We start from the raw sequence: 12,597 nt of genomic DNA, 5'->3' as shown, positions 1-12,597 counted from the left end.
TGTACATTATTCTGTGTATCATATTCCTAATGATCTGCTTTCATATATGGTTTTCAGCCCTCTTTCCACAAAAGATGATGAGTGTTGAAAAACCTCTGTTTGGAGGTATTTGGGTCTCAAAAGCAAAGACAGAGAGAGACTGTGGAGCAGGTTCACTTTCACTTAGGCTGCATCACTGATGTGATTCCTATGGTCTGGCTCTGTGTAGAACTCTCTGATGGTCTAATGTAGTTGTTTGATCACCTGGATCATCTCCTCTTGCCTGGAAGCTACATCTGAGAGTCTCTGCAGCTGTGCATTTCTATAGGAATTTGGGCTGCTCTCTTGTGAGCTGTTGTTTGAAAAGTAATGTCTTTTAAATAGTTTTAGTGGATATTGGCAACAAGACATGGTGATATGAAAAGTAAATGGAGAATAATACAGCTTCTGTGCAACATTTAGAAGTCCAAAATTTATTCTAGGATTTTTAATCTGTAGAGGGAAGAAATAATTATTAGTGAGGCGACAATATACACAGTCACATAGTCCCAGATGGTTAAGAAACAGGTCTGTGAAAAAAAGGCTCTAGAATAATGTTAATCCTTTAGGTACTGCTTCAGAATATTTCCATACTGTTGATGCTCCAGGGACTGGAGCCCCTCTGCTCTGGAGCCAGCCTGGCCCAGCTGGGGCTGTTCAGCTGCACCAGAGAAGCTCCAGGGACACCTCAGAGCCCCTGCCAGGGCCTCCAGGGGCTCCAGGAGAGCTGCACAGCCCCTGGGGACAAGGCAGGCAGGGACAGCACCCAGGCAATGGCTCCCACTGCCAGAGGGCAGGCACAGATTCTGGCACATTGGGAATGAGGAATTGCTGGCTGGCAGGGTGGGCAGGCCCTGGCCCAGGGTGCCCAGAGCAGCTGTGGCTGCCCCTGGATCCCTGGCAGTGCCCCAGGCCAGGCTGGATGGGGCTTGGAGCAGCCTAGGACAGTGGGAGCTGTCCCTGCCCATGGCAGGGGGTGGGAATGGATGATTTTTAAGGTCCTTCCAACCCAAACCATTCTGGGATTTTTTATTCTCTCACCCTATTCTTCTCCCAGTTGAGAATGCCCGGCATGGGGGAGATGCAGTACGAAATGTCAGAGATTCTTTCTGCTTCCAGTCTGTGTGTGCTGAGTGCCCCCCGGGACATCTCCCAAATGTTTGGAGTCAGCTGTAATGACTGTAGAACATTATCAGCTGCCAGAGTGCATATGTGCCATCAGTGAGTGTAAAATTAGGAGTGTTTCCAAGAGGAAAGATTATGTTCTCTTTGAGTTGTTGTACTTGTATCCTGAGACTGATAGCCAGATATTGTACTTGCTTTTCAGTTTTGAAAAACTGACCCTATTCTCTGTGGTGACTCCTCTTTCACCTTTCTGGTGGGCCCTCAGGAAGCAGGGAAATGAAACCTGGTTCCTGTATGATTTGAGACTTTTTGTATGAATCAGCCCTTTTGGCAACTCTCCTAAATTAGAAAATGGGTTACCTTTTAACCTTTTAATACTCGGAGTAGACAGCTCTGGCTGGGTGAAAGTTCGGGAAAATATTTGAACAGGGAGGGGGCTCGGTCTGGGGGTGGGAGTTGAAATTCGGAGTTTGGTTTTTGGCTGTTCAGGCTGTTTGCTCTGTAGGTGTGAAATAATTTATGAGCTCCCAGCCTCTGTGTGCTGATATAGAAATAGCTCCTTTTCACTGAGTAATTAAAGTGTTTACAACAGCATGTGCCTTCAGAGTGTTAATTGGAGTTCGTAGCTGAGATTTTCCTCTCTGGTGCCTCTGTGCTTCACCTTGGCTCCTCTGTCACAGACCTCTCTCTCACAGGCAGGGAACAAAGCTGAATGACTGGGAGCATAGAAAGCACTTGTGAGCAGTGCTTGGCCTTGGAGAGAAGCCAGCAGCAGCAGGATGGTGACACATAGGTAGATTGTTGAAGTTCTTGGTAGGTGATGCTGATAGGAGGTCATCCACATGGTTTTGAATGGATAAAGCAGATGCCAGGATACTGAGGAGTTGTGGTTTTAACAGGATCATAGTTTCTTTGTTCTGTGTGGGGTGATTGCATCATTTGGGAACAGTATTTGGGCTAAGGTCCGACAAGGCTTGGAGTAACCTGGTCTAACAGAAGGTGTTCCTGTCTGTGTCAAGGGATGGAACTGGATGAGCTTTAAGGTCCTTTCTGAAACAAACAAGCCTAGGATTTGATGATTCTAATTTACAAGTTTGCCACCAAAGTCAATGCATAAAATAAATAAACCAAAATGTATGTTCTCGGTTGAAGACCAGGAGAGAAGTGAAACTCTCCAATCCATGTCTTGGAAGAATTAGGTACTGCACCAGTTTCTCTAGAGAAGTACTACTGTGTGTCTAAATGGAGTGCTGCTTTAAAGCAGCTGTAGAGGTCCCAGAGGAGCCCAGGATCTCTGTTACCTACCTGACAAGACAGATGAAAATGGAATGTGCTCTGACTCAGTAGAATTTATTTCTTAGAGGCTGTGGACTTGCCACCCCTGGAAGTGTCCAAGACCAGGTTGGACAGGGCTTGGAGCACCATGGGATAATGGAAGGTGTCCCTGCCCATGGCAGGGAATGGGACTGAATAAGCTTCAAGGTGCCTCCCAACTCAAACCATTCTGTTATTCTAATTTTTGTCTTTTGATTTAATAAGTTGTTATCTAATGATTACTGATTTATTTCTGATTATAAATCATACAACTATGTAGTTGTTTAATTAAAAAATTTTAATTGAAATGATCTGGCATAATTTGATTTTGGAAGGAATCCATTGATTTAGCAGTTTTTCATTGAAATGTAGACACCAAACATGTGTTAAATACACACATTTGTTATGCTAGTATCAGGGAATCTTGCATTTTGAAGCTCCTCATTCTATGAAGAATTCATTATTTAACATAATCTTGGATAGATGGGACATGATCTGTATTTTCTTCAGAGAGTACATGTTTATGTATAAGGTTTGTTGCTAGAAATCAGTTTTAGCTCAGGTGTCTCTTGGGAGAACCTGGGCCTGCTCCATCCATTCCCAGGATGTCACTGCATACCAGGTATGGTACCAGGAGGGCATACCAGGAATGCGGTATTCCAGGAGGACAGCTGTCAGGGATAAGGGAGAGAAACGATTGAGTTCTGGACTACAGTCTGTCTCAGATTCTTTCCATGTGAAAGACTCGAGATGTCTTTTGAGAGACAGACCTGTAGTACCTGCTAACTTATCTACCCGATATGGGAATATATCTCCCTTTGGAAAGGAGAGGGAGAAAATAAGTGGAAAAAAATTGAGAATAACTAATGAATCCCCAAAAGAGAAAATCCAAAACAAGTGAAAGAGAAGACCTCTGCATGTTTTGGTACATTGCTTTATGATGTCCATTTACATAGACCGTGAGCTCTATCTGTAGATTTTTTATTTGTTTTGCAAGACACTTGAGAAGGAAAAAAAAAAGCCACAGAAGCTCAAAACAACATGCAGTTATTCTAGCTTTCTGAAAGAAGTAGCTAAGTAATTTTGACATGTAATTGATACATGAGTTCATTATTTCTGGTTTCCTCCTTATCTGCAAGCAAACAGTTTTCAGGGGAAGTTGAAGATCAGCATAAATTCCATGTAAAGTCATTCTATATGACTGATAGCTTTGAATAAAATAAAAAAAATCAAAACCAAGTCCTCCTATTATATAGTCTCTCAATATAAATAAACAATGTGTTCTTTGAAGTTGAAAGAAGTTCCTGGTAGTTCTTGTGATCCTTTAGAAATGCCTGAGTTTCAGAAAACCATACATTTGACCCTTGGTGGAGAAAATAATTCTGCTCTGAGGCTTTATCATTGTGCTGATAAATTAAGGGTGACTGGACCTGAGGGGTTACCCCAGATATCAGGACCCTGCTTGTGTTTATGTCGGAGCAGATTTAATTTGAACAGATTCTACAGGTTTGAGTGGAGTGTTTCTACAGTTAAATGTGCCCTGTCTGGGTTTTGAACTTAGAGAAAATGAGAGCAACTCACTAAGTGGGACTGTTTGAATTTACCTTTCTGGTATTTCTCTGTCTGAGTTATATAAGAATATTGAAAGCAGATTTTTTTTCCTTTATAAAGTGCAGTAATGTCTTAGTTTATTTTTTATGCTGATTCTTGTCAAAACAGAAAATTATTTTGTAATGTTTCCTCAAATTTGCTATTCCACTTGTGTGGGTTATAATAAAAATAAATGAATGAATGATTGAAATGGAGAAAAAGTATACTAGACCCCAAAATTTGTTTCCTCTCTGAACAGTGACCCAGTGCATGCTGTAGTATGTCTTGAAGTTGCTACCCTTTTTATTCATCACCTTAGGTTAGGAAACATTGTTCTGGTATTCTCAGCCAATGTCATAATGATGAGTTTCTAAATGTTTTTCTTATAATATCAAAAAGTATTTTCCCAAACTGTTGCTTTTATTTTGATAGAAAAATATTTCTCAATTTTTTTTTTTTTGCTGGTGGCTGAGCCTTTGATAATTTGATGTTATGTATGTATTTAAGTCTTTTTTGCTTTGCTTGGGATGCGTGTGGGTGGCGGATTGCACAGTTCCTCTGGTTTGGAGAGGGAGCAGGCACTGTTCCTAGTGCTGCCTTGCTTCTGGCTCAGATGAATTTGCAGTGGAACCAGATCAGAGTGTAACCTCTGGCCTGATCTAATTATCAGCATTTACACTGGCGAACTTCCTCAGGAGTGGGCAAAAAGTCAGGTAACTTGCAGAAAGTAAAAGTAATTCAAAAGGACATCATGATTTTCAGGAAAATGTTACTTAGGCAGTATGTCCTTTCCCAACCCATAACTTCAAATGTTTGGGGTTCAAATACTCAAATGAAGTGAGAGAAAATAAAAAACAGTGAATATGCACAACCTTCATTTTTAAAAACATTTTTGTATGAGAGGTGGTGCAGTTCTGTGGATTATGATCCAGGAAATTGTGATTCCAGTTTGCTGTTGGCTTTGAGTAAATAACTGCACTCTGGAGAAACTCTGGCTTGGAGCTGCTGCAGAAGAGCTTAACTTAAGCTGTCTGTGCATTGTGATGCATGAAATTCTTGTTTTCACACTTGACAGTAATGCGTGTTGTTTGCAGTATACCTGGCAGCACACTTGAGAATATTAAGCTATTTGGTTGTGTTAAAAATTAGACTGATTTCTTCTAAATAAAATGCTGTGTGTTTTAGTGAGGACCACACCAGCTCTGATCCTGAGACTAATGAAAATCTAGTCCTTTCTGGGGTCAATTTGTTTTGTTTTGGGAGATTGCACTGTAGTTTTCAAATCATCATTGTTTGAAAGTGCACTTAGTTTTATGCTTATACCTGTTCTAACTGTTGAGTATAAAATTTTTGGAAGGTGGCATTGTAACAAAGAAAAATTTAGCACCACTGATTAACCAACATAGATGCTGATTTGTTCTTTGGTGTTTTGATTTTTTAAAAATCTTAAATAGAGGTACTATTAAATATGTGCATTTGACAATAATAAACAGATTTTGAATTTCCAGTAGGTCCCAGGTCAGAAAACCTTGATAACTGTTGCAGGGAAACCATTGTGACTTAGCAATACTGGATTGTGAAGCATACTGTGGAAATTAAATAGTGACAGTGGGAGAAGCATTAAAAGAACTTGTGGTAACAATAACAATACTTGATAACAATATTTCTGATGAACTGCAGGGTGGTGCTGTTGCACCAAATGAAGTACCTCATTTTGGAGGATGTAAAAATGGTCTTTGGTTGAAAGTAGGAATGATACTGGTCCATGTCCAAGTTAGTTTATTGCGTTTTAAAAGGTTTCTTGCAGTCTGCAATTTGTTACTGATTTAGGAGGCAAATGCCGTTTTTATCTCCCTTTTAAAAACCAGATTTGTAACAAGGTCATTATAGGCAGAGGTGGGAACAGAAAGCACAAGATACTTTTAATAGTGTGCCTGTCATCTGTTTTGCTGCACAGCCTTTCCTAATGAACCTGGGCTAAATGAACTGTGCTGAACTGTCTGGTGCCTGTATTTAAGCATTGCAGCTCATTCTTTGTGATTATTTTGAATACCTTGTAATACTTTGAAACTTTCTACTTCCCTGTTACCTCAAAAATACTGTTTAAAACTCAGCAACATATCCTGATACCCTGAGCATTTTGTACACTTGAGCTGGCATTTGTAGATTACAATCTTCTCATAGGAATCCAGTTTTCTTGGCAGATGGAGCTGTGTTGGGCTAGCTGGACATTCATTCCCTCACTTAGGATGATGTCTTTGTGACAATTTTGTTTAATAGTGCAAAGGACACACTTTTGAGAGATACTTAGTATTTTGAGGAAGAAGTATAGTCAGTCTATCAATTGCAACTTGAATGCCATGAGCAATACCTCTTTTTACATTGTTTTGTCCTTTGGCGTCTGAAAAAATTGCTTATTCCTAAGAAAAACATCCATTTTTTGTATGAAAGGATTCTGAGTTTCTTCAATTTGTTGTTCACATGTTCCCAGTTGAATCTCGCTGTGCTACACAGTGTATAACTTCTGGTGAAGCTACCAAGTATTCTTGGAAATCAGCCTGTAAACAACCCAGTAGATTAATCTCTGTAATTTTCTCTTTATTCTGCAGAGATATTACATACAGCATTTCCTTGGAAGCCGTGACAACTCTCATTGTGTTTCTCTCCTGCCAATTATTCCACAAAGAGATTCTGCGAGAGAGCATCATTCACAAATACCTGATGCATGGTCGATGGTAGGTCCTGCTCTGGGGTGCTGCCTAAGGGCAAAGAAAATGCTGCTGGTGGCTTCTTTAGGTTGTTCAAAAACAGAAGGCAGCAAAATATTATCGTGATAGAAAATTTGTTCTGCTCAAAAGAAAAGAGATCACAAAAGCAAACATCTCTAAAGGCTCTTGGAGGGATTTGGGTGGAAATCTCACAGCCCTGACTTCAGTAAAACTAATTTGGAAATAGCTTTTATATTTTGAGGTTAGTTTCATTAACTTTAAACAGTATTTAGTTTTCAGGATGGTTTTTTGATTCAACAATGAATCTTGTAGCACTGCAGCCTGGAGAACTCGGGTCCCTCAGAAATGCTAGGGCTTTCTTGCCGTCCAGATAAGCAGCAGTCCTTGGAAAGATGAGTACACATGCTGGGCTGAGCTGAAGGGAACACTTAGCCGGGGGTAGACTTGGTTGTGTGAGTAATACCACTTGCTCTGGCAAGTTGGTGGTTGTGTTCAAGTGCTTTCACTGTGGCTTACATGGATTTTAGTCAGGCTTCCATTCATTCTCTTTCAACTTCAAGTTCCATGTGGGCAGATTTCTCATAAATGTATTTATTCTCTGGTTTCCTGAAGTTTCTACTAGGTGTAAGAGACAGATAGTACTGTGACATGCAGGGGAAGGAGTGAGGCTCAGCTTGGAGCACTGGGCAGACTTCAGCCTGAAACATCAGCAGGATAGGGCCAGAGCCTCAGGGTGTGTGGGGTATCCTGCTACTTCAGTCTCTGGATGGAAGGAATCAAGGGTTTGGGGGAAAATGGGGAGTGTTTGGGGAAAGACTTAGTATGTGATCTAAGAGATTTGGGAGGAGCCTGACCTCTGGAGAGAGATGTAGGAATTTGGTGGCTGGGAATCAAGAGCAATGTGAACAGGTGGAGTGATACTGGTGTGACATCCCACCCCTAAGGAGAGGGAAGCACCCAGGGTTTGTAGATGTTCATGATCAAAAGGAATGACAAAAGTCAGAGGATCTGCCAAATTTTATTAGTAAATTACGCGTTTGGCATGGAAAACAGTGTTTGTCCCTGATATTCCAGTGTAAGCGCAGTGGGGTTTGGATAAAGGTGGGTGGGTGCTGTAAAAGGAGAAAGAGAGGGACACAGAGAGAGAGAGAGGTTGGATCAAAGAAGGGGAGAGAGAAAGGAAGAAAACAAGAGAGATCACCAGTCCTGACTCCAGTGTGGATCCAGCTGATGGGATGTCTTGGGGCCCTGGGCTTTGTGGGGCACATTTTAATCTTCCGCTCGCTGGGGAGAAGTTTCCCACCTTTTGAGCAAGTCAGTTCTCATTCACAGTGGTTCCTTCAGGCCTTTCTGGAGATGGTTTGGGGCTTTGGGCCCTTGGATGGGCTCAGAGTTCCCCCTGCAGTGCCCAGCCCTTCTGGCCCTGTCCCTGTGCCAGGCTGTGCTTTCCTGCAGGAGCCACAACCAGGAGGTTTGTCCCTAAAATGCTGCCCTGCTCCCACATGGCCCCTTCTCCAGCCACATCCTGGTCTTCCTCTGGTGTGTTTCTACCAAGTCCTTGCTTGTAATTCCCAAAAACCCTTGGTTGGCTCCACACCATGCAGTGGTTGGTGTTTGGTACATGAACATTAGCTCCTTCTCAGATTCTACAGATGGTCAGACAGTCCATCCTAACAGAGCTCCTTCTTTTCAATTCTAAATCAGATGGGAATTGGAGTCAGCTGTTTGCTGTTGTGGAAATGCTACTCCATTCTGGAAATACTGTAACCTTCTTGTTAAACCCAACAAATTCTACTGGCATTTTTCAGATTCATTGATGTAAGGTTGGTTGTTTCATTGGTCTTCGCAAATTCCTAGAGTTATAGAATCTTTGAGGTATGAAAAGATGTTTAAGATTGGTTCTGAGCTGCACACACAAGCAAAAATATTGTGGGTGTGGAAAGATGCTGTTGGTACCTCTTCTGTGTTACTAGAGCATGGAGTGAAAACTGAAAAAATACAGCATTCCTTTTCATTGCATAAATACTTTTCCAGTTATGTCTTGAGGTAAGTGAATACAATACAAACTAAATGGTTTATATAAAAGTAGTATTTAAAAAACAAAACCCAGAAGGCAGTTTTCATGGTCCTGCTGTGGAAAATGCTCCTTCAGACCCCTGGTGAAGTCTGGGCAGCTTTGCATGGGCAAGACCTTGGTGTTCTTTTCCTTTCCAGTCTTGTCAGCATTGGGAGAGTTACTGACCATCTTTAATGCCAAACACTAGCACTTGCACCCTACCTGGACTTTGTTGTGCCAAATTTTGTGAGTTGCGAGTCAACTAAGTTTTTTTTTTTCCTTTTCAGTCTCCCATACACCAGCAGACTTGTGAAAACTTTGCTGTATAATTTCATTAGACAAGAGAGAAGCCCTCCTCCAGGGACCCACGTCTTTCAGCAGCAAACAGATGGAGGAGGACTGCTCTATGGAATTGCATCTGGGGTGGCAAGTGAGTCTGATTTTCTATAAATTGTATTTCAGACCTTATGAAGTATTGCCTTCTGTGTGCCCTCTCTTTCAGACACACCTGTAGCCCATTTCTTTTTCAGCAAGTGATACCAGTGTAGAAAAGCTGTCCACAGGCCTGCGTGGCCCATCTTGAGATGTGTTAGAATCTGAAGCAATTATACCTGCAGGACAGCAGATGGTAAAAGTATCACCTAGCCCCGGGGTTTTTTTACTCACACATTAAAAAACCCTCAACCAACCAAGTAGCGCCCTATTTGATGAATCACATACTTCAAGTTACTTAAAGTGTTGCAAGAAATAGTTTTATGTGCGCATTTTATTTTTACAATTACTCTGTGCATCTGGTGACCTGCTCTGTGGCTCTGCTTGAGCGAAAGGTTGGGTTAGGTGGTCCCAAGGGGTCCCTCCTAGGAGGGCTCTTTGATGTAAGGGAGCAACCTAGATAGGAATTTTTGTAACATATTGTGCCTTTCCCAGTAAGTTGACTAATGTTTTTTCCTGATCAGTATGACTAGATTCTGACCTTTCCCAGACTGTTTGCTGTAGAGAAATACTGCCCGAAGAATAGCAAAGACTTGATGCCATTTGTTGTTCAGAAGAAGGTTTCTCATTTTTGTTATACTATACACTCTGTTTTGTTTGGTGGCTGCTCCCTTCCCCACACCAGATGTGTTTTAGTGGTATATAAAAATCTGTCCTAGAGGTTTTTTCTTTTCCACTGAATGAGAATAAAACATAATACAGTGCTAACAGCAAAAGTAGATATTATTTTCTTTCTCCCCGATAAACTAGAGAACACTTTGCAAGTCAGTTGCTGTTAAAACCGATACTATTTATTTAGCTCTTTTGTGAAATCAATTCACTGGCAGCCTCCTGAGGGAATATTAAAGTTCAGGCCGCACGGGGTCTGCCAGAGCTGGCGCTCGGAGGCAGTGCCCGCGTCCCTCCTCAGGGCGGCAGTAAAAGCGCACGGCCGCTGCGCTCAGCCCCGTCCGCGCTCCGGGCTGCGCCCTCCTAACCCAAACCCAGCGCACAGTAGTGGCTTGCTTTGCGATTCACTTACACGCACGCCAGGTTAATTGAGTTGTTCCTTGCAGTGCTTTATTCGAGAGTCCCATCAGCTATATTCTTTTCCTTCGTTTCAATTGCAAGGAGAAATTGCCCTTAACGTGTTTTTCTGAAACAGTTTTCAGTATCTGCATTGTAGTTTTTCAGTTTTTGCTGCCAGTTTTGGTATGGAGTATTACTGGAGTAATTGCTGTTATTTATATTATTATTAATTCTGATCTCTCTAGTGTCTTTCTGTGTCAGTGCTGCCACAGGCAAAACACTTCTTCCCCTCTTCTGGTTACTTGACTGATTTGTAAATGCATCCATATTGCCACCACTCGAGCCTCCCTCTGTAACACTTCTTACATGATATCCCCTGTGACTTTTTACCCATTGTATATTAAGTTTCCATTTCTTAATGCAAACTCTTAAGATTTCAGCCTACATCTGTTCTTGTCTCTTCCTACACTCCCACCTCCTTCACTCGTCTTGAACCATTCCCTTAGCAACTACCTTGGCATACGCCTACGCTTGTTTTCTTGCTTCTTTCATGAGTACCTGAAGTGCCATCTCTTAGCCCGGCAAATTAAGTGTCTTCATTTAAAGCTTTAAGAAGAGGAGCCTTTTTAAAGAGCTTTCTAATTTCCTGCCTGGGAAAAGGGAAAAAAGGAGTACCACATCCTGTTAAAAAACAGAAATGTTTTTTCTGTCCATGCTCAGACAGTTGCTTGAGATTTTTAAAAAATACTTGCCTATATATGATGTTGGACTATAGGTGAAACGTGGGCACAGTAGGGTTGTAGAGTAAATGGCATATTTACCTGTCTTATCTCTGAATTAACTGTTATGAAATCAATACTTTGGTTCATGTAGCCTCAGGTACATGGGTAGAGCACAGCACAAATGAAGATGCAGCAACACGAGGTGACAATCTGTTAGGGAACAAAAGGGAATTTTGAGCAATGAACAGCTGTGGAAAACTTTGATGTGATTTCTGTATTGTATTACTTTTTTGTGTTTTGTAATCTTTACATGATAGAAATTGAAAGAATGGAGGAATTGAAAAGTCACTTCTGTGTTGCTCAGTGCCTTTTAAATACCACATAATGCTTAAAGTAAGTTTACTGAAATAGTCTAAATACAATCTACTTAGGATGAAAGGAGATAGGAACCTGGTTTAAAAAAAAAGTATTTTTAATATGACATTTTGAGGCCTAAAATAATTATTGTACATGGTAATTATTTTACTTAATACCACAGTCGTCTAAATTATCATGTGTAATGTTATTCCTGTTTTGTAGTCACTTGCACTGCAGCAGGAGATCAACAAACTCTTACAAGCACCGTATTTTACATCCACCCTCCTTTTCCTTCCTTGTGATTCAGCAGGAGTGATAATTATACACGACATGAGCAGAATTTTACCCTTTCCCACAGTTAACCTTCTCCTGCTTCTCATCCTTCGTAGCCTGTTTTTCTTCCTCTCATGAGCTTCCTTAACTCTGAAACCACACAACCAACATCCTCACACCAATTACTTCTGGGTTTGGCCTCTGTCTGGATCCAGTTTACCTCTGTGCAAGGACCTTTTTCTGTCCTGGATATAAAATACCTGGATTGGATTGTCCTGCCAATTCTGTTATGCTCCAATAATTAAAGAAACAATGGTGGTTTTGGAAGGAGGGGAAAAATAATGGTATTTATTTTTGTGACTTCATAAAGGAGATTTTTCTCTACTGAGTCAACTTTGCTTTGTCTTTGTGGTCTTTCAGTAGGTGTGCACAGTAATTGTAAAGTGCTGCTAGATCTGGGGCAGTGTTGTGAAGCATAAATGACATTAATATGCATGGCAGTAGAATTTAGATATTAGAAACTCATTTATTGGAAACCAGAAATTAATTATTCTTGGTTCACAAAGCACATTGAACCAATTTACCCTCAAACCCAAGTTTTTTGTTGGCTCTAAGTTCCCTCTTCTTTTTTGTAGAGATTTCTTAACATTTGCCAATTCATAGTCTACAGTCAACTAAGTTGAGACAACTTTTTGTGGACAAGCAATGTTTTTTTAAATTAGTCATTTTATTGCTTGCAAAATAGAATCCTTGTTAGAGTGAGGAACTGCCAAGCAGATGATGTGCTAAGACAGGGAAATGATAGTGCTACTCAAGACTGTTGAAAAATAAGTCAGTTTAGATGGTTTCCTTTGAAATAGTTGATCCAGTTTATACTTTGCTATTAAAAACAACTCCAGACACTAATGCATCT

General features: G+C 41.0%; 1 protein-coding gene across 3 annotated transcripts in view; it reads left to right on the top strand.

The window, feature by feature from the left end:
• Window positions 1–12,597, top strand: part of DYM (dymeclin) — a 209,406-nt gene that overhangs the window by 35,202 nt on the left and 161,607 nt on the right. For all 3 annotated transcript variants that reach the window (XM_058044202.1, XM_058044201.1, XM_058044204.1), the window contains 2 exons: window positions 6,657–6,782; window positions 9,120–9,262. In XM_058044202.1, coding sequence (XP_057900185.1) covers window positions 6,657–6,782; window positions 9,120–9,262 — 269 coding nt within the window. The remainder of the gene's footprint in view (window positions 1–6,656; window positions 6,783–9,119; window positions 9,263–12,597) is intronic.

Source organism: Melospiza georgiana, chromosome Z (assembly GCF_028018845.1).
Source record: "Melospiza georgiana isolate bMelGeo1 chromosome Z, bMelGeo1.pri, whole genome shotgun sequence".
NCBI classification, from domain to species: Eukaryota; Metazoa; Chordata; class Aves; order Passeriformes; family Passerellidae; genus Melospiza; species Melospiza georgiana.
The sequence above is the reverse complement of the archived record's forward strand: the minus strand, read 5'-3'. Positions and strand labels throughout refer to the sequence as shown.